The 22,687-nt window shown below is 40.0% G+C and overlaps 1 protein-coding gene across 1 annotated transcript in view; it reads left to right on the top strand.

Moving 5' to 3' along the window:
* Window positions 1-22,687, top strand: part of LOC131760996 (guanine nucleotide-binding protein G(q) subunit alpha) — a 291,093-nt gene that overhangs the window by 202,647 nt on the left and 65,759 nt on the right. The window contains exons 4-5 of the mRNA XM_059071217.2: window positions 17,289-17,417; window positions 20,056-20,185. Of these exons, the coding sequence (XP_058927200.1) occupies window positions 17,289-17,417; window positions 20,056-20,185 (259 nt within the window). The remainder of the gene's footprint in view (window positions 1-17,288; window positions 17,418-20,055; window positions 20,186-22,687) is intronic.

The raw sequence follows: 22,687 nt of genomic DNA, 5'->3' as shown, positions 1-22,687 counted from the left end.
GAAGACTCTAGGAATCTGCATTCACTAACCTGTCTCTTTCCCCAAATTGTAAACCAGCAATTCTCAAACACATACTTCATTGTGCTTTGAAATCTTGCGATAATAATTTTTAATGCAAATTTCTGATCTTATTCATATGCTGGAAAACACCTAGGCACATTAAGAAGCACAAACAAATGCGCTTGATTATGGCTTCGCAAACATCAGACTTCCTGGTTTCTAGTTTCCAGACACAGAACCTTGACTGCTTTCTGGGAGCCACTGTTATGTTGATGGATAGATTTGCCTTTGCATGAAAATTGCGTGGGAGTCTAATTTTGCATGCATTCCCAAATTGTTTTGTGAGCTGTCAGTCAAAATCATGTGTCCTGGGAGAGATTTGCATCCTAGAGAGGTTTGTTAGTTCTCTAGATTAAATCTTGCCTAACAGAAAGAAAGTAAAGATCTGGCAGTCATTGGATTAACGTAATCAGTGTGGTCAGCAATGTAGATAATTGGGCGCCTGAAAAATGGATTTTTTTAGTAGTATTTAGCCAGATTTCTGTCTACATTAATTATGTTAACCCAGCATTTGCCTCTTGTGTTGGTTCTGGGCAGACAGAAGAAAGGGTGGAAAATATTCAGCAGCCTCAGGGCAGTTCATATGTTGAAATGACCCTCTGGATGAGAGCAGGACCGTGGGGAAAATAAGGAGCCTCCTAGGCTGATTGGCATCACTCAGCGGTGCAGAGAAGATCCAAGAGCTATTTGGCTCTGTGTTTGAAGTAAAGTGGATCATGCTCTTACCCTAGTTCTAGGCATTTGTATAAGATACGTTATGATTCAGGTTAGCCAAGGAAATGTTGCCCGGTCAAAGCAATTCTCGTATTCCTAAGGTAAGTCTGAATTCCGTAATCCTGAGATGTGACGTGGAACGTCAGGCGCACCGCGTCTGTCGTGTCTCAGCTAATACCCACTGCTCTGTGCCTCTGAAACGAGTGCTTCCTCAGTCCCGACTTCTTTTGTCCTTCTTCCACGCCTTCACGGAGCCTTCCACACTGCCTGTCCTCAGTCTTCCTCTTCTGTGTCTGCCCGCCTTCCTTCGCCCCCTACCCTTCCTGCCTCCCTCTCTCCTCCCCCCGCCCCGAATTCCTACTGTGTAAGTTGCTGTGAGTAGAGAGATGAAGAAGATGCATTCAGCTCTTAGGTGTTCCAAATTCTGCCCCCTCGACCTTTGACCAGCTAGCTGTCTTCCTTTTACTTCCTGCCCCCTCTGTCTTTCTGTTTCCTTTGCCATTTCAGACTTCATCCATCTCCCCCACATTGCTGCCGTGTGTTTTACCCCCTCGTTCCTGTCCCTGTTCATTATGTCTTCCGCTGTCCGCCGGTTTACCCCTCCACCCTCACCTCCGGTTCTCCTTTAACTCCTCTTCACTTCTCACTTGGCTGTTGTGATGCCTCTCCTGGTCCTTACTGAGAAAGAAATCCTCCATTATAAAGTTATATACACAAATAAATCCTCCACCTCTCACCATTTCTAAACCCCGTCTTTTTACTTTATCATAAATCCTGTCACTCCTCCTCACCTCTTCCATTCTTTACCTGTCACCTAGATCTGTTCTCCCTACAGAGAGGTCTTGCGACTAGGGTATCAGAGCACCAGTGTCCCATAATGATGTTGCTTACCAGGGTTAGGGCTCCCCGTTAGGAAATGGTTTGCCTCCTGCTCCTGGGATAGGCCCTCTTAGAGATTCCCGTTTGCCCTGAGGACACCTGGATCGGCTGCTGCGGTTGTGTTCTTGAGACAAAGCTCTACCATATGCCTGGTGACATTCCTTCAGTTTAGATTTGTGCGTTCCCAGACAAGTACCCGTGAGTTGCTTTAGGGCAAAGAGCTATCCGCAACGGTTTCTCCTGGCCCCTGTTAGCACTGTGATGCTGGGAGAGCCACCATCGTAGAATTCTGTCGCACAGCCTGCGTCTACCGTAAAAAACACACCTGCTCTGTGGGCACATCCCTCGTGTTAGAGCTGAAGATACGGGGGCACCTGGGACAGGCTGATCTCGACCCCTTCACATGATTATTCTTTAAACAGTTCTACTTTCCCCTGATGGGGATAGGGAGAACTCGATTTTCTAAACTGTACATCGTGTGGGTATATAAGTGCATGCACCTGCACTTTTTTTTTCTTTTTTAATCATATCTTTATGCAGAAGTAATAAATTATATGTCCTTATACCCACATTTCAGTGTGCATCTTTTTGAAAAAATAGGACATTTGCTTACATAATAAATAACACCATATTATACCTAAAAATAATCAGCAGTCCTTTTCATCATTCTATACCCAGTTCATATTCACATTTCCCAGATTCTTCCAAAATGTCCTTTAGAGTCCGTCGATTTTAGGGCTACACATTGCATTTGGTTTTTATGTCCCTTAAGTCTTTTAACCTAGTAGAGACCTGCTTTGTATTTCACTGGCATGTTGAAAAGATTGACCTGGATTGGGCCCGATTGCTGCCTCGGAGCATGATTTAACTTTCTCTTCCGTCTCCTGGATTTTCTACAAACTGGAAGTTGCATTTAAAGACTTGATTAGATTCCAGTTAACCACTGTGAGTAGAATACACTTTAAGTGATGTCATATACTGGTTTACCCACCAGTGGTATGTTAGGGTTCACCACAGTGTTAGAGCACTGACAGCCTCCATTGTAAAGTTATATTTTTTTCCTTCTGCCACCAAAAGCAATCTGTGTGGTGTTACTTTGTCATTGTGTAATCTCCAGGTCCCCATCAGCTCTTCGCCTGATCGTTATAATTCCAATCAATAAGTCTTATCTGGTTTAATAATTCCATTAGGATTTGTAAAAGAATGATTTTCTACTTTTATCATTTGGTCTTTGTTGGCATTCTTCTATGAAGTAGAAGGTTTTCTCCTCCACTGGTGCTATTTGCTCATCCTGAAATACATTTTCTACCAAAAGGAATACGTTTCAGTCTTTTCGTTGCAGTAATTTGTTACATAGGCTAAATAGATGGTGACTGTATAACTTACGCAAACCAGGACATTTTGAGAAGGAAGGGGTTCCTATTAATAATTGCAATGAAATAGCAGGCATAAACTGGGACTCTCCTGGTCAAGCAGGGACATTTGGTCACCTTAGCTAAATGAAACCTAGGGAGGTGTTTTGGTTTTTTTCCCCTTCGTTTTCTCTAGAAGACTCTTGTTTACTTTCAGGCAGTAGAACCAATCTATTCCTGCCAATTATGTAAGTTGTGTGTGGAAACCTGAGTTAGCTGACTCCATCTATGTTTCTGATCTCTAACCAGGATATTTCAGCACTCTTTATATTATAGATCAGGGCCCAAGTAGCCTTGCTGGCCTGCCTTTAATCCCACTGTGCCAGGAGGCCAAGTTTTAGAGTCACTTTATTCTTCTCCATCTTAGTGCCAGGCATTTTCCTTTTCCTTAGTCAGGAAAACCTTCCCAGCACAAAGATAAGACCAGTGGCTTTTTGAGTTCACCCATTTGCTGCTATGTTCCACATGTTCCTCCAGTGTGGTCCAGGGAATGCCCCGTGAACTGCGGGGATAGTACTGATGAGGATGTAGGTCCCCTATCTTGAGCATCACTGATTCCCAGTACTGAATTCATTCTCAAAGAGTAACTCAGAATAATTCCTTTTTCTGTGTTCGAGATAGTTGTTACCCCTTTTCCTTTCTGACCTTTGTGTACATTCCACTGGTGTGTCTTTCAGTATTTTATCCTGCCTCTGTTACTTCATGAGGGGGCATGTTGTTCCTTCTGTCTTTATAATTAAAATTTTAAAACTTTGTTGATAGATTCTGCACCTAATTTCTTATACGGTAACATCACCTTACAGATTTAAGACCAGCCTCCCTGAGTACTGACTGTCTCTCTTGTGGTCCTTCAGTTTAGATTTAGGGAACATGTAGATACCTAATCTCTAGCCGTGTGAGAATCCGTGCCTGCCATGCCCATCTGCTTAAAGTTTTCAGCTTAACAACAATTATCTCCAGGACCCTGCTGGTTGTTAGAGTCTGTGTAGGCCACTTGCCAGGAATACTGAGAACAGAGGCCAAGTATGCCTCTCTTCTTTTCTATCTGATGAGCTCCTATTTATCCTTCAAGACCCAATTCAGGAGTCACACCCTCTGAAAGTCTTGCCCAACACCAGAGATAGTGAGTCACTCTGTCATGTATCTTAACACTTGTACAAATCTCCTTTGTATCTGGTATCATGTTTACTGAAGTGTCTCTCTCCTCTGCCCACAGAGCCTAACACTGACTGCTCACATTTGACCTTCACAAATGATTGTTCCATGAAATCATAGATGGGTAATTTCCACTGTTTCAGTGACCGTGATATAGGCACTATCTGTCTTTGGCCATTATAGATGAACTATGAAGTTCCAGAGCTAAAGGCATTTAAGTCTTTTTTCCTGCTGTTTTTGAAGGTCTGGCATGTGGAAAGTTCTGTTTTCAAAATAGCTGCCATTTACTGAACACTTCCTGTATGGTAGATTCTGTGCTTAGTCGTTTATATGCAAAACTGTGGATATTTCTTATTATCCCTATGAAACAGAGGAGTAAACAGGGTCTCAGAGAGGTTGAGTGACTTGTTCACGATCACACAATTAGTAAGTGATAGGAGTAGGAACTGAAATCAGATTTGCTGCCTCCAGAGCCCAAGTTTTTAACCACTGTGAAATCCAACCTCACAGAGGATGGATGGATAGATGGATGGTTGAATGAATGAGAGAGGGAGGGAGAGAGATGATTGACAGTTGTTAGATATATAGGTGATAGCCTAATAGATAAAATAGCTATGATTAGATAAATCACTTACCATGAAAGATACAAATTATTTATTAATCTTTATTAATGTTGCCTATAGGTAGTTCCGATTTACTGGAAAATACACCCAGCAGGGTTTTGATTATCATCCAGAAAATTTAGCCATGTTTAACAGTATATCAGTTGTTCATACAACATAGAAGATACTCTAGGTCACACAGAATTGAGAAATATTATTTATTTTAGTCTGCAGTCTTAACCCCTTTTCCCATACTCCATCCAATAACTTTTTACTGGAGTCAAACTAGAGCCAATAAGAACACTAAAATGATTTGAGCTTTCCTTTTTCTACTTTGATTAGCCAACTTGCTGATCATAATAAACAATCAGATGGCTCAAAGGACAGGCAGCACTGGTAGAAACAAGGAGATGGGAAATTCCAGACGACGAATAAGCAGTTTAGGATAAGTTTGCAATTGGCTTTAATTTGGCATATTCTTCCAGTTCTATTTAATGAAAGACTAAAAAAGCATTTTAAGATGCTGGAGAGTTTTGTAGATTCTCTTATTACCCTTTTTGTTATTGATTTTAAAAAGTCTGAGGGGGCTTCCCTGGTGGCGCAGTGGTTGAGAATCCGCCTGCCGATGCAGGGGACGCGGGTTTGTGCCCCAGTCCGGGAAGATCCCACATGCCGCGGAGCAGCTGGGCCCGTGAGCCATGGCCGCTGAGGCTGCACGTCTGGAGTCTGTGCTCCCCAACGGGAGAGGCCACAACAGTGAGGGGCCCTTGTACCACCAAAAAAAAAAAAAAAAAAAGAAGAAGAAAGTCTGAGGGCTCTGAATATCTTTAGATAAAGAGTACAATAAACAGATGACAGATGACTGTAGATTTACTTTTTTTTTTTTTTTTTTTTTTTTTTTGCTGGGGTTCACCACCTGCCTTAATATACTGAGACGTCAGGTCAAATGAGTTCACTGCCTACAGTACCAGAAGCTCCCTGACATTAGCCAGAGAACACAAATCTCAGTCAACTTGGCATATAGTGAGAAAAGTCCTCACACTGCAGGCTTTTGGCAAGACTGCTGTATCCTTGTTCACCTTCAGGGACCAAGTAATGCCTAATCTTGCTTTACTGAAGTACCCTCCAAGGATTTCAGCAGATCAGACACCTTGAAATTGCCGCATGTTCCACAGCCCATGAATCCAAAGTACATGGAAATTGGCTTTTGGGCATATGTCAGATTTGGAGTTTACTTCTAACTTCATGCTTAAATTTTTAATTTAATTTTAAAATGCACAAGGAATTTGAATGTTGGATTTTTAAATGCAAAACGAATTTTCAGAGGTGTAGGTTAGCATATCGGCCTGCTTTGGGGCTGAATCCTTCTTGAAGAAGTACCTTGCTAAATTAGTTCCTGACTCATGAGCCAAATACTTGAACCTGAGCGTGTGTTATCTCTAACTCTCACAGCCCTTCTAACTTTACTGTTTATCTGACTATTAAAAAGAAGTGTAAGCCTACTGCAGGCTTTCGGAGGCAGACGAGACATTGTGTGCTGAGACCATTGGGTCCAAGTCCAGCCTTCAGTGGAATTGTGTCTGCCGTGCCTCACCTGTGGGGCTTTTGACTGCGTAAGTCTCACTGGCCTCAGACACTGGTGTCTGTTCTGTAATCTCTAAACTCTCTTCTAATTCTGAAATCCTTTGATTCTGTAATAGTAGAATGCCTTTATCTGAGAAACCGTTACCCTCTGCAGTCAAGTGGAAACCTGGTACCCCCCAAATTTACCTGGAAATGTAATGAACAGAGAGATTATTCTCTACGTAGTTAAATGACTAAAAATGCTGTCTTGAGCTCAGAAGAGGGTACTGATCTTGCATATGTTTGCTCTTTTTTAAAAGAGTGACAGTAATAACATGGAGTGGTCCTTTTTTTCACCTGCGTGACATATTTACTTCTATTTTTGTTTTCTTTTATCTAATGAGCCATATCTCCTAATAACCTTTATTTATCTATCTATCTATCTATTTATTTACTTATGGCTGCATTGGGTCTTCGTTGCTGCTCACAGCCCTTCTCTAGTTGCGGTGAGCGGGGGCTACTCTTTGTTGCAGTGCGCGGGCTTCTCATTGCGGTGGCTTCTCTTGTTGCAGAGCAAGGGCTCTAGGCACGCAGGTTTCAGTAGTTGTGGCTCGCGGGCTCTAGAGTGCAGGCTCAGTCGTTGTGGTGCTGAGGCTTAGGCAACATGTAGGATCTTCCCGGACCAGGGCTTGAACCCACGTCCCCTGCATTGGCAGGCGGATTCTTAACCACTGTGCCACCAGGGAAGTACCTCTCCTAATAACCTGTTGCAAGAATAAAACATACCCTATATTTGTCTTCCACAGTGAACTCTGATGATTCTAAAACTTGGTCTCTAGTATTCCTTTTTCAGAATGCTTGGAGATGTTAGAGGTGGTAAGACTTAACCACTGTAACCTTCATTACAGAGATGTAGTAGGGAAAGGGGTTTGTCTTGACACCTGTTCATCATTCACTCACTCTGCTTGAAGGGCAAAGTGGATGTGGGAGACGCTTCACTCTGTCAGTTTGCTGCTTTTGCTCATATTTCGGCAGAACGTTTGCACGTTCAGTAGTCTGACGTCTTCTTTACAATCCTTCCCGCAGTCTACTCAGGATGACATTGTACCCACATGAAACCAGGGGCGCTATTACTATAGAACAGGATTGGAAAACCCACAGGCCAAACTCAACCTGCTGCCTGTCTTTATAAATTTTGTTGGAACCTAGCCAAGCCTGTTTGTTTATGTGTTGCCCAAAGCTGATTTTGTGCCCAGTGGCAGAGCTGAGTCATTGCAACAGACTGAATGGCCCACAAAGCCTAAAATACTTACTATCTGATTTCAAACCACCCCACCTCGCAAAAAAAAAAAGAAAAGAAAAAAATTGCAAGCCCCTTGCATGGAAGAAGACTGAATATTAAAAGGCAGCTAGCACTCTGCTTCCACTTCTGCCATTTAGATAGACCCTACCTTAGTCCTCAGATGCTCTGAATCAACCCAGAGATTCATTTCTAGAGAACTGAGAGAACAGATGGCCTGCAGTCCCTCAGCAGTACTCCATCAGTAGCTCTTTGCACAACAAAACTTCAGATAGGAGGTGAGCGTCAGAGAGCTCTAGACTGTGTTCCCTGGTAGAACCTCTAAATGCCATGCACAGAATGTCCAGTACTAAAGATGGCATACATGACCAGAAATGTTGACTGAGTACATTTGGCTCTGAGAGTAAGGATTGTGTCTCATGTGGCTTGGCTTTTGCCCCCATTGTAGTGCCTGGTGCAGCTGGTTGAGAGTGTGATGGGATTTAACAGTCAGTGGGACCAAAGGTAGGGCTGACCGGCTTTTGAAAGGGGCCTAAGAGAACTCGTACCTGACTAGGAGATAACCCCACCTCCAGCCTCAAGTGAGCCCAGGACACTTGGCTTTCTCCATCGGGCCTGTTCCTTTATTTTCACTCCCCACCTGCCAAGCCCTCTTTGAACTCTTATGGGCTGACCCTGATGTTCTTCTTCATTAACACAATGGCTTCTTGATTTAAAGAATTGTGGTCTATAATTAGTTTAACATGACCAGCTCCTCAGACCTGATCATCCTTGTTAAAATGAAAGTTCTGGTCCTACAGAACCAATATCCAAGTTAAGGAGACATGACTGTGAGAGACCAGCTTTAGTCAGCAACCTTTTTTGCTCATGGCTGACTCTTGGCTACCATCACTGCGAGCTCTCTTCTGAGTCACATCTTTTCTGTGCTGTAAAATGTTTTTGTTTTTGTTTTTTGCGGTATGCGGGCCTCTCACTGCCGTGGCCTCTCCCACTGCAGAGCACAGGCTCCGGACACGCAGGCTCAGCGGCCATGGCTCACGGGCCCAGCCGCTCCGCGGCATGTGGGATCTTCCCGGACCAGGGCACGAACCCATGTTCCCTGCCATCAGCAGGCGGACTCTCAACCACTGCGCCACCAGGGAAGCCCCTAAAATGGTTATTTTATAGCATGTTTATCGCCATTGCTAGAGCATGAGCTCCTTGAGGACAGGATTCACATCTTTTTTTTTTTTTTTTTTTTTTTGTGGTTCCCACCCAGTGCTATGCACAGTGCCTAGCTTTCAGTAAGGCTTTAAGGGAAAGTTGTTGAATGAATGAGGAACATAATAAAAGAATAAGTAAATTATGTTTCTTTGCTGATTTCTTCCCATCTCTCTTTTCTCCCCTCTTCTGCCTGTTCCAGTCCCATTCAGTCTGCACGCTGTAACTCATCCCCCCACTTTTCTACGCAATTCTCTAGTGACTGCAGTTCATAATCATCTCTCGCTTCTTAATGCATTCATAGTTAGCACCTCACAGTTTGGCACTTAATTATTTCTTAATTGATTCATCTGTGCTATCTTTGCTTCGCAGGTAGCCTGGTGTCCCTAAAGGCAAAGAAAATATATATATTTTAAGTATTTTGTACCAGCTTCCTGTGCCAACCCCCATCCCTCTCCAACACACACAGTGATTTGCATTGAACGTATAACAGATTTTCAATAAATATGTGTAAATTAACTGAATTAAGCACTGTCATTGCAGTTCAAGATGAGCAGACTAGAATAAAAAGTAGCCTTCTGATGCTTCTGATACATTTTAGAAGTATAAAAATTGTGTCAAAATTAGTCAACAGCTTTGAAAGTTACCATATAAAAGGTGAATAAATTAACAAAGCCAAACAGGCAAATTGAAAAAGGCCTCTTCCTCCCTTCCCTTTTCCTTCTCTATCTCTGTCTCTTACTCTCTTCTGTTGTTTTGTTGTTGTTTGTTGTTTCATATTTTAATTTTATTGGAGTGTAGTTGATTTCCAGTGTTGGGTTAGTTTCAGGTGCACAGCAAAGTGATTCAGTTATACATATATTCTTTTTTAGATTCTTTTCTCATATGGGTTATCACAGAACATTGAGTAGAGTTCCCTGTGCTATACAGTAGGTCCTTGTTGGTTATCTATCTTATATATGGTAGTGTGTGTATGTTCATCCCAAGCTCCTGATTTATCCCTCCCCCCTGTTGTTATTTTGTTTTTGCTCTTAATTGCTCTTAAGGTTAATTTGTTTTTTGGGCAACAGACTTGGGAATCTTTTGCTTTGACCCACGCCTGGCCGTGGCCCTGGCCCTGGCCCTGGCGTCTGTCTGACACACACATAGGTGCCCCGCTCCTTCCCCAGTTGACACGAGTGGTCTCTTTACGGTAGACATTCAGATCAACTATCCATATATAAGGTACTGAAACTGTTTACTAGATGCAGTGATATAGGATCTTTTTAGGAGCTATTTACTTTTAAAAAATCTGATTTTCTGGGTTGGTTTAGTTTATTGGCAAAGGGCAGTTTAAATGCATGATCTCTTCTGTTTTATCCCACAGAATATTCTCCCTGAGTAGCTTTCATACACTGTGAGATTGTAGCCGCCCTGCTACCACTAGGTGACCGTGTTTTAAACCTGGAATTTTGTACTGAAAACAAATAATTTCTTATGAACAAATTCTCTGTAGTAAATGCTGCACCTCCTTGAACTCTGATCATGGTGTACCAGGTGTTAAAGAGGAAAAAGGACAGTTGATTTGACCTCCACAGAGCGAGCTCTTAAGGAGATGAAAGTGTTTGTATAATGAGTAATCAGAAATCTCGTGCAGCTAACCCGGCCTAACCAGGTCACCCGCCAGGCTCAGCTGAGCAGTGTGATCTACCAGAGGAGGGAGGGACTTAGTTGGGTCTTGGCATCAAAACCTGTGCTTGAGCTTCCCTGGTGGTGCAGTGGTTGAGAGTCCGCCTGCCAATGCAGGGGACACGGGTTCGTGCCCTGGGCCATGGCCGCTGAGCCTGCGCGTCCGGAGCCTGTGCTCCGCAACGGGAGAGGCCACAACAGTGAGAGGCCTGTGTACTGCAAAAAAAAAAAAAAAAAAAAAACCAACAACCTGTAAAACCTGTGCCTGACTCTCCCCTCGGGAGGGCAGTTTTGCAGAACTGTTACTTTCACTTTTTTTTAAAGTTCACTTTGACAATTTCTTTTATTTTTTTTCCTTTGAATCCTTGTGGTCACATAGAAACTGCACAGTAACCGTAAGTTTCTAGTTTCTCCTTAGCTTCCACTGCTTTGACAGTGTCAAATAAGATCTCAAGCATGATCTAACTTTCACATCCCCCAAGACTTTTCCTCTTACACGGAGGTCTTCTTAATTTTTTTAATGAAGTCGACCTAATTTTTCTAACCTTCTTTTCAATAATAAAAAATGTGAAATTCTACCCAGAGTCATTTTCTGTGCCAGAACTTCATCTTAATATCTGACTTGAACTGCAGCTCTCTTATATTGATAAATACAAGAGCCTCTAGGTAAGAGGCTCTTACACAGGAGTTGAAGAACCCCAGCATACACCCCATAGTGTGTTACATTAAATGCTCCAAGGTGCTGTATTCAGTTATCTAGTTATCTTACTATGTTTGGTTGGATTTAGAACAAATGTCAGAGATTTCTTTTTCCACTTATCACCCACAGGTGCTTTCCCCCTTTTGGTATAATTGCTAAGGCTTGTATGCCTAATACGTGTATTAATTTTTTTTAACCCCGGCTGTAATATGATACTGTTTACTTGCTGAGTCATCTCTAAATTTTATTCATGTTTCCTTCATTTAAAAAAAAAAAACAAACCCACTTGAATTTCTATTTTCTATGTTATTCTTGGCTTAGATTTCAATTACCTTTCCAGTCATAGGTAGTAGGGCTTTTTCTTTTTATTTCTAAAAAGATCTAAGAAAATAAGTTCTCATTACATGTCAGATTGGAGCATAAATTAAATTTGAAGGTCAACTCAAATCTGTTACTGACAAACTACTGTCAAAAACTAAGGAACAATTGAAATCTCTTTTTAAAACATTCAAAAGAGAAATGTCATATTTAGTTTGATTAGAGCATATTGTTTTAGTGACATTCAAGCTTATTGCATATATTTTTAATCATTTAGAGTAATGGATTATACCCCATTTCTGAATTTCTTATTTTTTTCTGCAGCCAGATGTGATACTGAAGTTAAATGTATAAAGACTTTAGCAGTTACAAGGTGTAATTATAAACGAATGGGCATGATTTCCTTGTCTTTCTTTTTTTTTTTTTTTTTTGCGGTATGCGGGCCTCTCACTGTTGTGGCCTCTCCCATTGCGGGGCACAGGCTCCGGACGCGCAGGCCTAGCGGCCATGGCTCACGGGCTTAGTTGCTCCGCGGCATGTGGGATCTTCCCGGACCAGGGCACGAACCCGTGTCTCCTGCATCGGCAGGCGGATTCTCAACCACTGCGCCACCAGGGAAGCCCCTCCTTGTCTTTCTTATAAATCAGTCATGCTAGAGAAGGATGTTTTGTGGATAATCACCAAGGATTAGAGACAGTTCAAACAAGTTCCCAGAAAATGGCTCTTTCCAAAATATACAAGCATTCATTCCTCCCCTAATAAACTCCCCTGTTTCTCCTCTTCGTATAACCCCCTTTTTTCCTACAAGTTGGTAAACTCATTGCAGGCAGGGATCATATTCTGGGAATTTTCATTTCCTTAGCACCTACCAGAATGTCATGATCAAGATGGTTGTTGAATTTCAGATGACCCTGCATTTTTTTCATGGTAGGAAAGGAATTATGGAAATTTTACTCGTCTTTTTGTTGCCTTGCTTTTCACTGAAAACCATCAGAAACCTGCTTCTTCCATTAAAGATATTGTGTCACAATCGTCTGTTAATAAGGGACCACTCCCTCTGTTTGCCCTGGATTAGAGTGAATTCCAAGGCCTGAAAGCTTGATACTGGCGGGCATAAAATGGATGTACAAATTATATCATTTTGTGGCCAGGACCTAAAGAAGAGCAGGAAGTGCATCTACTAAATGAAATTAAATGGATACTGCCTTTCCTTTCTGTGCTGTCTTTATATTCGTCAGAGGCATTTGAATTCAGAATTTAGGTCTTACATAATGCAGGCCAGTAATAGCCCGGAGAAGAAAAGTAGTTATGTAAAGATGGGTATCTAACAACCCCCATACTCCGTTGTTTTCTCCTAGAAGGTGTAACCTGCCTTTCTAACCACTACAACGTTTTCCATAAAATAGTTTTAATTTGGGTCCCATGTTAAGCATCTGCTGTGTTCCAGGCCCTTGGTTGAATGTCGGTGACCAGCCTTGGACAAAGGGAGTCATGGTCCTTGACCCCATGGAGTGTGAGAGCCCTAACTGGGCAAATGTCTGTGGGAAAATGTTGAGGTTTGGGGCGTTTTTTAAGTCAGTTATGAAGTTATCAATTATTGAATGTCTCAAAGCAATGACAAGTCATTAAATTCCCTTGAATGGATTGGAGTAAGATGAGTTTGACTAAACCCATTTTCAAGCACAATCTTAAAAAAGTCTTCACTCCTAGACAGTTAAATAAGTCCTGTGTGTACCATGGATCTTTCTCTCTCTGACATCGGGAGAGAGCTACTGCCAGCCACTTGTTATACATACATTGCCTTGGAAATGTACCTTGTGCCTGTCACCATAGCAGCACCCTGAGAATGACCTCAGCAGCCACTCAAAATCATTCCTACAAAACAAATTATAGCTATAATTAACTCTCTGAATTTACTCTGCAGTATAAATTGTTCAGACCTCAGTGTTTTTTAGTTAAAGGTTAAATGAATGGAGTCGTCCAACATGAACCCATCCGCCCCCAAGGTTCCACCAGCGTTTTTCCCCCAAATATGAGGTACTTCAGTGGAAAGTACAATTCAGTTAAGAGATTATTCCATCATTACCTCTTCTCAGAATATGACAAGAATCAACAAATAAGGATATGCTGGTCTTATCATGCTAGAACTCCATTTCTAAGGTAGTAGAGTGGCTTTTTTCCCTAAGCAAATGTGAAATGCAGAAAGTACTGAGTCCCTCCAAGTCCTGAAGCCCAGAGTGAGGGGGCCACGTGGGGTTGGGTGCTTGTGCAGGCAGAAGCTCTCCACACTGCCCTCTCTTTGGCAGTGAAAGATGCTAGTCTAGGTGGCCTGCACGTTTTACTTGTTTCTCAAGTTATCTGCAACAGGTCTTCAGATTTGGGTAGCGTTTGAGCCGCCTAGACCTTCCTGTAGGAGAAAACAGATTGTGTGTCTTTTGTTTGATTGGGGGGGTTTGTTGTTGTTCTGTTTCGTTTTTCTAGTCTTGTCTTGGGGTGTTCTAGGTTTGGTTTGGTTTGGTTTGGTTCCGGTTCTAGATAATGTATGTTTCAACTAGCAGACCGTGATAGCAAGTTATTTTCCGTTTTTTTCTTTTGTTAAACTAGATCAGATTAACTTTTTTTTACTCCAAGTGAAGTGGGCCTTTCTCTCCACCATCCAGCTAAAACAAAACAACAAGAATGTCAAGCAAGAAGTGCAGTTCACTTTCCAGTAAATTGTAAATGTATGAGAATCTTTAATGGCCATTTCCTTGCCTTGAAATATGTTGAAACCTGGGCAATGAACAGACAGAACAGGGCCTAGCAAGCAGCAAGTGCCCAGTATAGGTTAATTGTTACGTTGCCGTTATTACTCTCTGAACTATGCTTACATTGAAAAGGAGCAAAAGAAAGATGAAGGGGGAAAATATTCTTGCACGTATGAATGCTTCAGATATTCAGCTAATGTCTCAGTAGTGCCTGGCATTCACAGAGAGAAACCACTGACAGTATTTTTAGGACAGCCTCTAAACTTGTATCAGTGGCTTTCAGTCGCAGGTGTATATCCTGATTCTGTGTTACTCCATTGTGTTTTTCCCAGAGCTCATTTCACCTTTCTGAATTGGAGAGAGAGACTAGCAAGGTTCTCACGTGCAGTGTGACAGGGACTCTCCCACTTCATGTGCTGGTTCTTTAAATTTTCCTGTGCAAGGACACATGTTTAAAAATGAAGTGGCAACGAATAGTCTGTTGAGTTCATCTTCAAGAAGCAGATCAAGAAACAGAAAGCCACGATTTCTCTTTCCACAAGAACACAGTAGCACCTTGTGTCCGAGACTTAGCCACCTTCTGTTCTGACCTCTGGATTGGGTGAAGTGAGTAGAAATGGTTTACTGGGCAGCGTATTTCCGAACAAGCTTGCCAATGTGAATTGGAAGTTCTCTGATTCCTCTGAATTAAATTTTTGTATATAGTAGTTAAATAAATGATGATCTTGCAGATTTCAAAAGGTACATTCATTTCGATTTTTTCAAATCAAGGAGCTCATAAATCAAAAAACTCCATCTATACAGAGTACCCAGTTGATTTTGCATTTATGGAGTCATGAGCTGGTTTATCTGTAGGATGAGATACAGGCCAACACCCAGAACATGGGCTTGTTAACGCCATCAGGCACCTCCTAGACCATGCCAGGATATTCACTAAAATTTGGAGTCCAGTCCTTTTTTACATTTCCTTCCTGCCTCTCGAGCCCATATTCTCCCAGCCTGTCCCTCTTTTTGTCCCCCAGCTACTTTTATAATACATAAGATATCAGGCTGGTTTCTGTCAGCCAGTAGAGAGCTAATTGCCAGCTAAAGAATCATTGATGTGTTTGGGACAAGGCCACTAGAATACTAATTATAGTTGCTTTGTATTAGGAATTTCCAGACTAATATTGTACTTTTTTGTCTTAAAGAATTGATACAGCTCCAAAAAGGCAGTAATTTATTTCTTTGTTAAAGTCAGACGTAGCTGTACTACTTTATGATCCCGTGAATCTTAAGAGACTTAAATTTTTTTCAATACTCAGTTTCAAATTTAACAGTATCATTGATATGGAAACCCCACTAGTAAGAAGGATATTTAAATAATGCTAAAACTAAATCTCAGCATGGGAAACCATCCATCCATTCAGCAAATAATCATTAAGTACTATTTACCAGGCACTCTTTTAGGTACTAAGGCAGGAATAACAGGGTGAGACAGTCTTTATCCTGGTAAGTCATGTCCCCTGGGTGTTTGTGCCCCTGCTGAGTTATGCTCCACACCAGACATTCCCCGTTACGTGTCTCAGAACTCACTGTCTCTTGTTTGTGGGCATAAAGGGTTGAAAATCGAATCTCTTCCAAGTCTATAATGGTTCTACCTTTTCTTTAAATCTTATTCACACGTTAGTTACTTTCTGTATATACTTTGCAATTGTATGTTTTGAAATCATATCTGTGCTCCATCCCTTCCAGAACCAAAGGGAACATAGTGTCTCTTTGAAATCATGCGGATGCCGTGCAGAACAGTCATTTTTACCTGTTTGTCATCAGTTATATCAAATTATGTCATTCTTGAAGTTGTAAATGATTTTTGCAATTTGAGAGAATGGAAAGTGAATGGAATATAACACTTTTGAAATGATAAAATTATACTATGGAGAACATACGTGTGGTTGCCAGGGGTTAGGATTGGGATGGGTAGCACACAGAAGTTTCTTTTTGCTAACGGAACAATTCTGTATCCTGATTGCAGTGGTGATTGCATGAATCTCTACATGTAATAAAATTTCATAGAGGTGTACACCCCCAAAATGTGTGTGTGTGTGTGTGTGTGTGTGTGTGTGTAAAAACTGGTGAAATCCAAGTATGGTCTGTAGTTTAGTTAATAGTATTAATCAGTGTCAAATTCCTGGTTTTGATAATATACTATGGTCACATAAGATGTTATCATTGGGGGAAATTAGGTGAAGGGCACAGGGGAATTCTCTGTACTATTTTTGCAGCTTCTTGTTGAGTCTCTAATTATTTCACAATAAAAAGCTTTTTTTTTTTTAATGGAAAAGTGTCATATAAGCAGATAAATTTAAAGTTTAGGTGTGATGAGTCTATACACTGGGAATATCCAGCCTTTGATAGTGTTGCCTCAGTAACTAGAAATCTCGTGGCTTCACATTAATTGTGAATGACTTAGGCTTTGGACGGAGTTTAGGACATGGTATGCTGCTGTCTTATAAGGAAATACATTCCAGGAAAGGGCTCTGATGTTCTGTAAAAAGGCAAAAAAATTCATCCTGACCTTATGTGTAGCTCTGTTATCTGTTTGTTTATACAAATAACATTTGTATAAATAATTCAAAAACTATTTGCTTTAAACTCCTGCTTACCCACCAGACCTGCTAAACAAGTAGAGGGTAGGAGACTCATTTAATTCTTTTCCTCTCCCCCTTTACGTTCTGTCAGGGTTCTCTTTGACAGTAAGAGAAGAAAAGAGAAATACTGTGAACCAGGTCACCCATAGATGGAGAACCTTGCTCTCACTAACAGAAGGTTGACTGTATCTTTCACTTCCCAAAAGCTACTCTGCCACTTTCTGGTATTTTTCTTCCTTCTCTCACCTCTGTCTTAGGATTCCTTGTTGTCCCTCCTTTTCCATCAGCAGGTCTGGTGTGATGGTGTCACTGACGTTCTCGTGTGTCTTCCCTCCTCCAGCTATCTTAATGACTTGGACCGCGTTGCCGACCCCGCCTACCTGCCTACGCAACAAGATGTGCTCAGAGTTCGAGTCCCCACAACAGGGATCATCGAATACCCCTTTGACTTACAAAGTGTCATTTTCAGGTAGTACCTGAGTCCGCTTCCCAGCTCTTCTGCCTTGAGCACATGTTGTGAACTCTATGAATATTGAAACCATGTGTAGACTTTAAAACAGTATCACCTTTATAACAATTATTGTCATTGGAGACACAAATGAAATAATGTGTCCCTGAAAGAGGAAGCAGAGGAAAGATATATGGGCAGGTTTCTTATTTCAGGTTAAATCACTGAGAAATCAGTGAATAGTCTGGTGGTGGTTAAAAGTTACTCAAACATTGGTCCAGGCTAAAACTGGTTGGGAATCATTTTAACTCTGAGGTCATTGTTTGTACATTGTACAAACTGTATTTTTACATGTAAAACATGTACATGTAAAAACTGTATTTTTACATGTGTGTAAGATATACATTATCTCATAACCCTATTAATAACAGAAATTACAGGTTGTCAGAAGCTTTCATGTTGTTTCCTCCAGGTCCTCTGGAGGAAATTCTACCAAGGTAGAATTTTTCAGTAGCAATAAGAATACGGGCTATTTTGTGCTCCTAAAATGAGTTGCCTGAAAAATTTTAAAATACATGGTTTTGGAAATGGATTGATTAACCTAGTCTAAATTTACATAGGAAAATGGAATGAAAGTTTATTACTTTCTCCCTTGCTGCTGCTATTCTTTCTGGGTAATACTTCAGCTGAAGTAGTCTAATTTTTTTTAAGATGAGAAAAAATAAACAAGACTGATGTACTTTCATTTAATCTCTTGTTACACAATCACTCAGATGTACTTTTAGTTAGGATACAAACCACATGGTACATGGAGAAACGAGGCCATATGAATATGTCTTTGGGTGCAGAGAGTTGAGTTCCTTGGGAGAGCCATCCATTTAAGACAACTACGTACAATACAGGGTTGTAAAGTGGAAATGAATGTAACTCCTGTGATGTAACTCTGCCATGTGACCCTGATGGGCAGGCCCTCCATCATTCCCTGCAAAGCACTGTGTGTTTCATTCTAATCAATCTCTGCACCTGTGGTTACATCTGGCTGCCATACGTTACTCTAATAGACATAGCCATAAAGAGGGTGACACTTTGGAAATAATTTGAGCCTCGTTTTTTTCATCATTAAAATGGTTACATTAGATGATCACCAAGGCTCCCTATAGCTCCAGCATTCTAGAGTAAGTTCTGAGTTCATTGCGTTTAGAGATCTTTAATTTGAGACACCAAATTTCCTTCTGCTTATAACCATGTTAGAATATTTTCAGAAAACATAGAGCATTTCATGGAGATTTCCATCTCCTTTTTGCTTTATGATTACTGAAATCTGAAACCAGGTTACTATTACATCTTGGTTTTTTTTCCCTACATTTTGGGCACTAAGTTTTAAAGGACATTCTTTGGCACTTCAGTAAAAGTAATGACTTAGAAGAATAATTTCTTGCTACCATCAAAAACATCTTATAGGATTTAGCATGACAGGATTTCATGGAATGAGGATTTTATATAAATGAGCATATTATTGACTTGACATCAGAGAAGAGCTAGCATTTTAATATTTCTAAAGACCTAAGAATTCTAGTTTTGATGTCTGTAGTTCATAGGTCTCCCTGGATCCATTGTTTTGCCCCTCAGATATCTCTTTCATAGGAAACTTTTCAAAGTAGTCACTGGAAGGTTCTTGATTTCATAGTTTAGGTTTGATCCTTAGAGGCAGGAAAATACCAGGAACAACTGCAGTTTTCAACAAACACTTAAAGAGCCCTACTCTCAAACTTTTACACCTAAAACTCTCATTTTCTGAAACTATTTTATCTTGTAAACATTGTACACATTTTAGTCGTTATGGATTGAACAGTTTGAAGAAACCTGGATTCATTACCAAGTTCTGCTAGATATATTCTGTATACACTAGCACTCAAATTAATTGATGCCAGTGTTGATTCCTGAGCACAGAATTGATGTGTAAAAACAAATCCTTGATATAGTTCAACTGGTGGCCTCTTATAGCATCTTGGTGTTTTATACATACCACTCCTAGCAGTTTAGCAAGTTGACTTGTGCATAAGTTACCCAACATGATTGGACTGTCCCAAATTATTGTCAATATTGGAAAGAAAAACCAGCCCCAAAAGCTTACCTTCCTGATGAAGAGGAAGGTTTTGTTTGCATTTAGTTGAAGCATTACACACCCATGTTGAAATACATAGCATCTTACATCTTTTAAATGATCTGTAGTCATTCCTAGCTTCCTTGAGAAATACATGAGGCTCTCCATTCTCATTTTATAGGGAAAGAAACTGAAGTCAGTATTTGCCATTAGAGCTGAACACAAATAAAACTCATTCTGTTTCTGACTCTTCTGTGCTTGATTAAATAAAAGCCTTTTTCCTTGGCTTGGCACGGGATTTTTTTTTTTTTTTTACAAAATTATAATTTTTATACATATCAGGTAACTTTCTAATAAGCGCAATGAGTTATTACCCAGAATGTCTTGACTTTGATTGTTAGGTAACAGAAAATTAGTAGATGTTCAATAAGTGTTAATTGGATTGGTTTTGATGACCATTCTCTTTAGAGAGTAGGTTTCCTAAGTTTGTAAGTAAAGCTATATTTATATTGATATTTTTATGTGCTATTAATATGAATATTATTAACCTTGCAGAATGGTCGATGTAGGGGGCCAAAGGTCAGAGAGAAGAAAATGGATACACTGCTTTGAAAATGTCACCTCTATCATGTTTCTAGTAGCGCTTAGTGAATATGATCAAGTTCTCGTGGAGTCAGACAATGAGGTGAGTGCTCTGTGGACAGGCAATGGATTCTCATTTTAACATCTGATACAAATAAATGATAGGGTATGGGGTAAACTGACTTCATTGCTTTCTTGACTACTGATTTGGGAATTTTTTTAAATAACCCTGTGGTACCAGGTGGTATACTCAGAACAGTAAGATGTTTGAGCAGGTCTGTGTGTTCAGGTCTAATCTGACCCTATGTGATACTTTGAACACTACACAGAGGCTCTAAAAATGAAGGTAACAAGGAAATCCCTAGGCTAATTGTCACATTATTTTATAGCCTTCTTCCTACAGGATGGAGTTGGGAGTGTTCGAGTGAGTCAGCCTGTTTTGTTCTGTTTTCATTTTGTTTAAATTGTTGTTTGTATGAAGGGCGGGTCCCAAAGAGTACTCAAAACCTCTCTTGGCAAATGTGAATGACTTTGCAGCTGGGCTCTAAATCAATTTGTTCTGGAGCCCAGAAGTGTCCTAGTGTTGTGGCCTTTCTGCTCTTATAGAATTCTATAGGCTGCTGCATAACTTTGTTCTCTACTAAGCACTGGGTGATTGAAAAAGCATCCTTGATATGCCTGTCTGGAGAACTGATTCAGTGTTGTCATCTCCTCCCTATTGCATGAAATTCTAACAAGTATAAATATGGATTTTTAGGACAATAAAGGCTCCATGTGAGTCAGAGTTGATTGTGGAGGATAATTAAGGGTCACAGAAAACCGTGGCTTTGATCTGGAGTTTGGTGTGTATTGGGAGAACAGAGAAGACACCATTGTTATACTGTTAGAGGCAGAGTTCGCAGACTGACATGCCAATAGTAGATATTAAATTTCCTCCTAATGGGGTAGAAAATAAAGAGAAGGAAGTGAGTATCCCCAATAACTGATTAAAATAAGATCTGGCATATTAAAATGTACTTCTAATTTTGTACAGTTTTTTTGGTACATAAGAATTCTGGCTTCTTGGTTCTTTTAAATATTTTATTTTTCTGCAGGTATTAATATCTCTTAAAATACATATCCAGTCCTAAACAGCATTTTTATTGTATGTAGGATTGATGAAGAGTTATGAACCAGTATCCCATATACAGCTGAGTTACCTATTCATACATTTCAAATGTTTCCTGGGTTACAGTGTATGGGCTTTTGAACCAATCAAATAAGTTCTTTTTGTTGTTGTTCATGTATATCTTGCTATTTAAGGGACTTCTTTTTAACAATGAGGTTTATCAGCCATTTGCCCTCTGTAGCCGTATTGCAAAGTGCCTGAAAAGCATGCTAAGATATATGAGAATCAGTTATCACACTTTGAGTTAAGCAGTTACCATCAGAATTTGAGCTATGATATCTCTATACGTATTTTTTTTATATCTGTTAGTTGTTCCATAATCTTTGGGTATAGTATTTTAAACATACTACATATCTTGGAAGCATATGACAACATTTTTTATTTCTTTGAATGTTGAATCAAGACAAAAAATATTTTGAGCGCTCATCTAATATGTGCTGGATACCAGGCTATCTAAAGAGATACAGAAATGGAAAAAAAAAAAATCAACATTGTCCTAAAGGACCTCATAAAAGAGAGATGCTTTTATCAAAATAGAGAGTCTCCGAGAGAAGGAAAGCCTTAGTTATAAAGGTCATCATTTCTTTTCTTTAGTTTGCTGTCCAGTGAAATAAAATTTAAGACATTTTCAACTGCACAGAAGACGTATGATGCATGCATAATTTTATTTCTTATGTCACTGTTTACATATAGCTAGAGGAAAACAAGTGTTTATAAATATACATTTTATATGAGATAAATGCATTCTATTTATAAAGAAATATATTTTGTGACTTAATGCTAATCAGTTTACCACTTTAAAATTTGCAACTCATCAGCTGATTCTAGCACATAAATCCAGTTAGAGTTTCCACAGAATGAAAGTTTCCACAGTTACTCGCCATTCAATGTATAAGCAGTACACACATCTAAAAATACATCAGTTTCTTTGATTCCTGTGGTGATGCCTTAGGCTACAAATTAAAATAATAACTCTATTATTGTTCATTAGGACTCCCTAACCACTTGTGAATATTTTTAAAGTTTACCTGTAATATTACGGTGTTCTTTTCAGATTATCAGGTCAAGCCTGATGGTAGTATTGGAGATGATCTTAAACATAATAAGAAAAAAATACTGCTCATTAATTTCTTCATCCGTGTTAGCCATAGTCATCACTGTTGGTAATTAGGAAACACTGTCAAAAGTATTTTTTAATGTCAGGATATAGTCCATAATTCTTTTTTCTTTTCCAGTTATAGTAATATATGAAAATGTCATTGCCTCTCTACTTTCTTAAATCATTAAAAAAACTCAGAACTATAGAATTCTACTTTCCCCACATTTTCAGGGTTTGGTAAGACAAAGCTGGAATAGACTCCTAAAACATTTTGTTCTTGATTTTGAAATCTGATGTTCATAATTTTAATCCAAAGCAGACTTTGTTGTACTTCCCTT

Source organism: Kogia breviceps, chromosome 8 (assembly GCF_026419965.1).
Source record: "Kogia breviceps isolate mKogBre1 chromosome 8, mKogBre1 haplotype 1, whole genome shotgun sequence".
NCBI classification, from domain to species: Eukaryota; Metazoa; Chordata; class Mammalia; order Artiodactyla; family Physeteridae; genus Kogia; species Kogia breviceps.
Note: the sequence above shows the minus strand (reverse complement) of the source record. Positions and strands in the feature narration are given on the sequence as shown.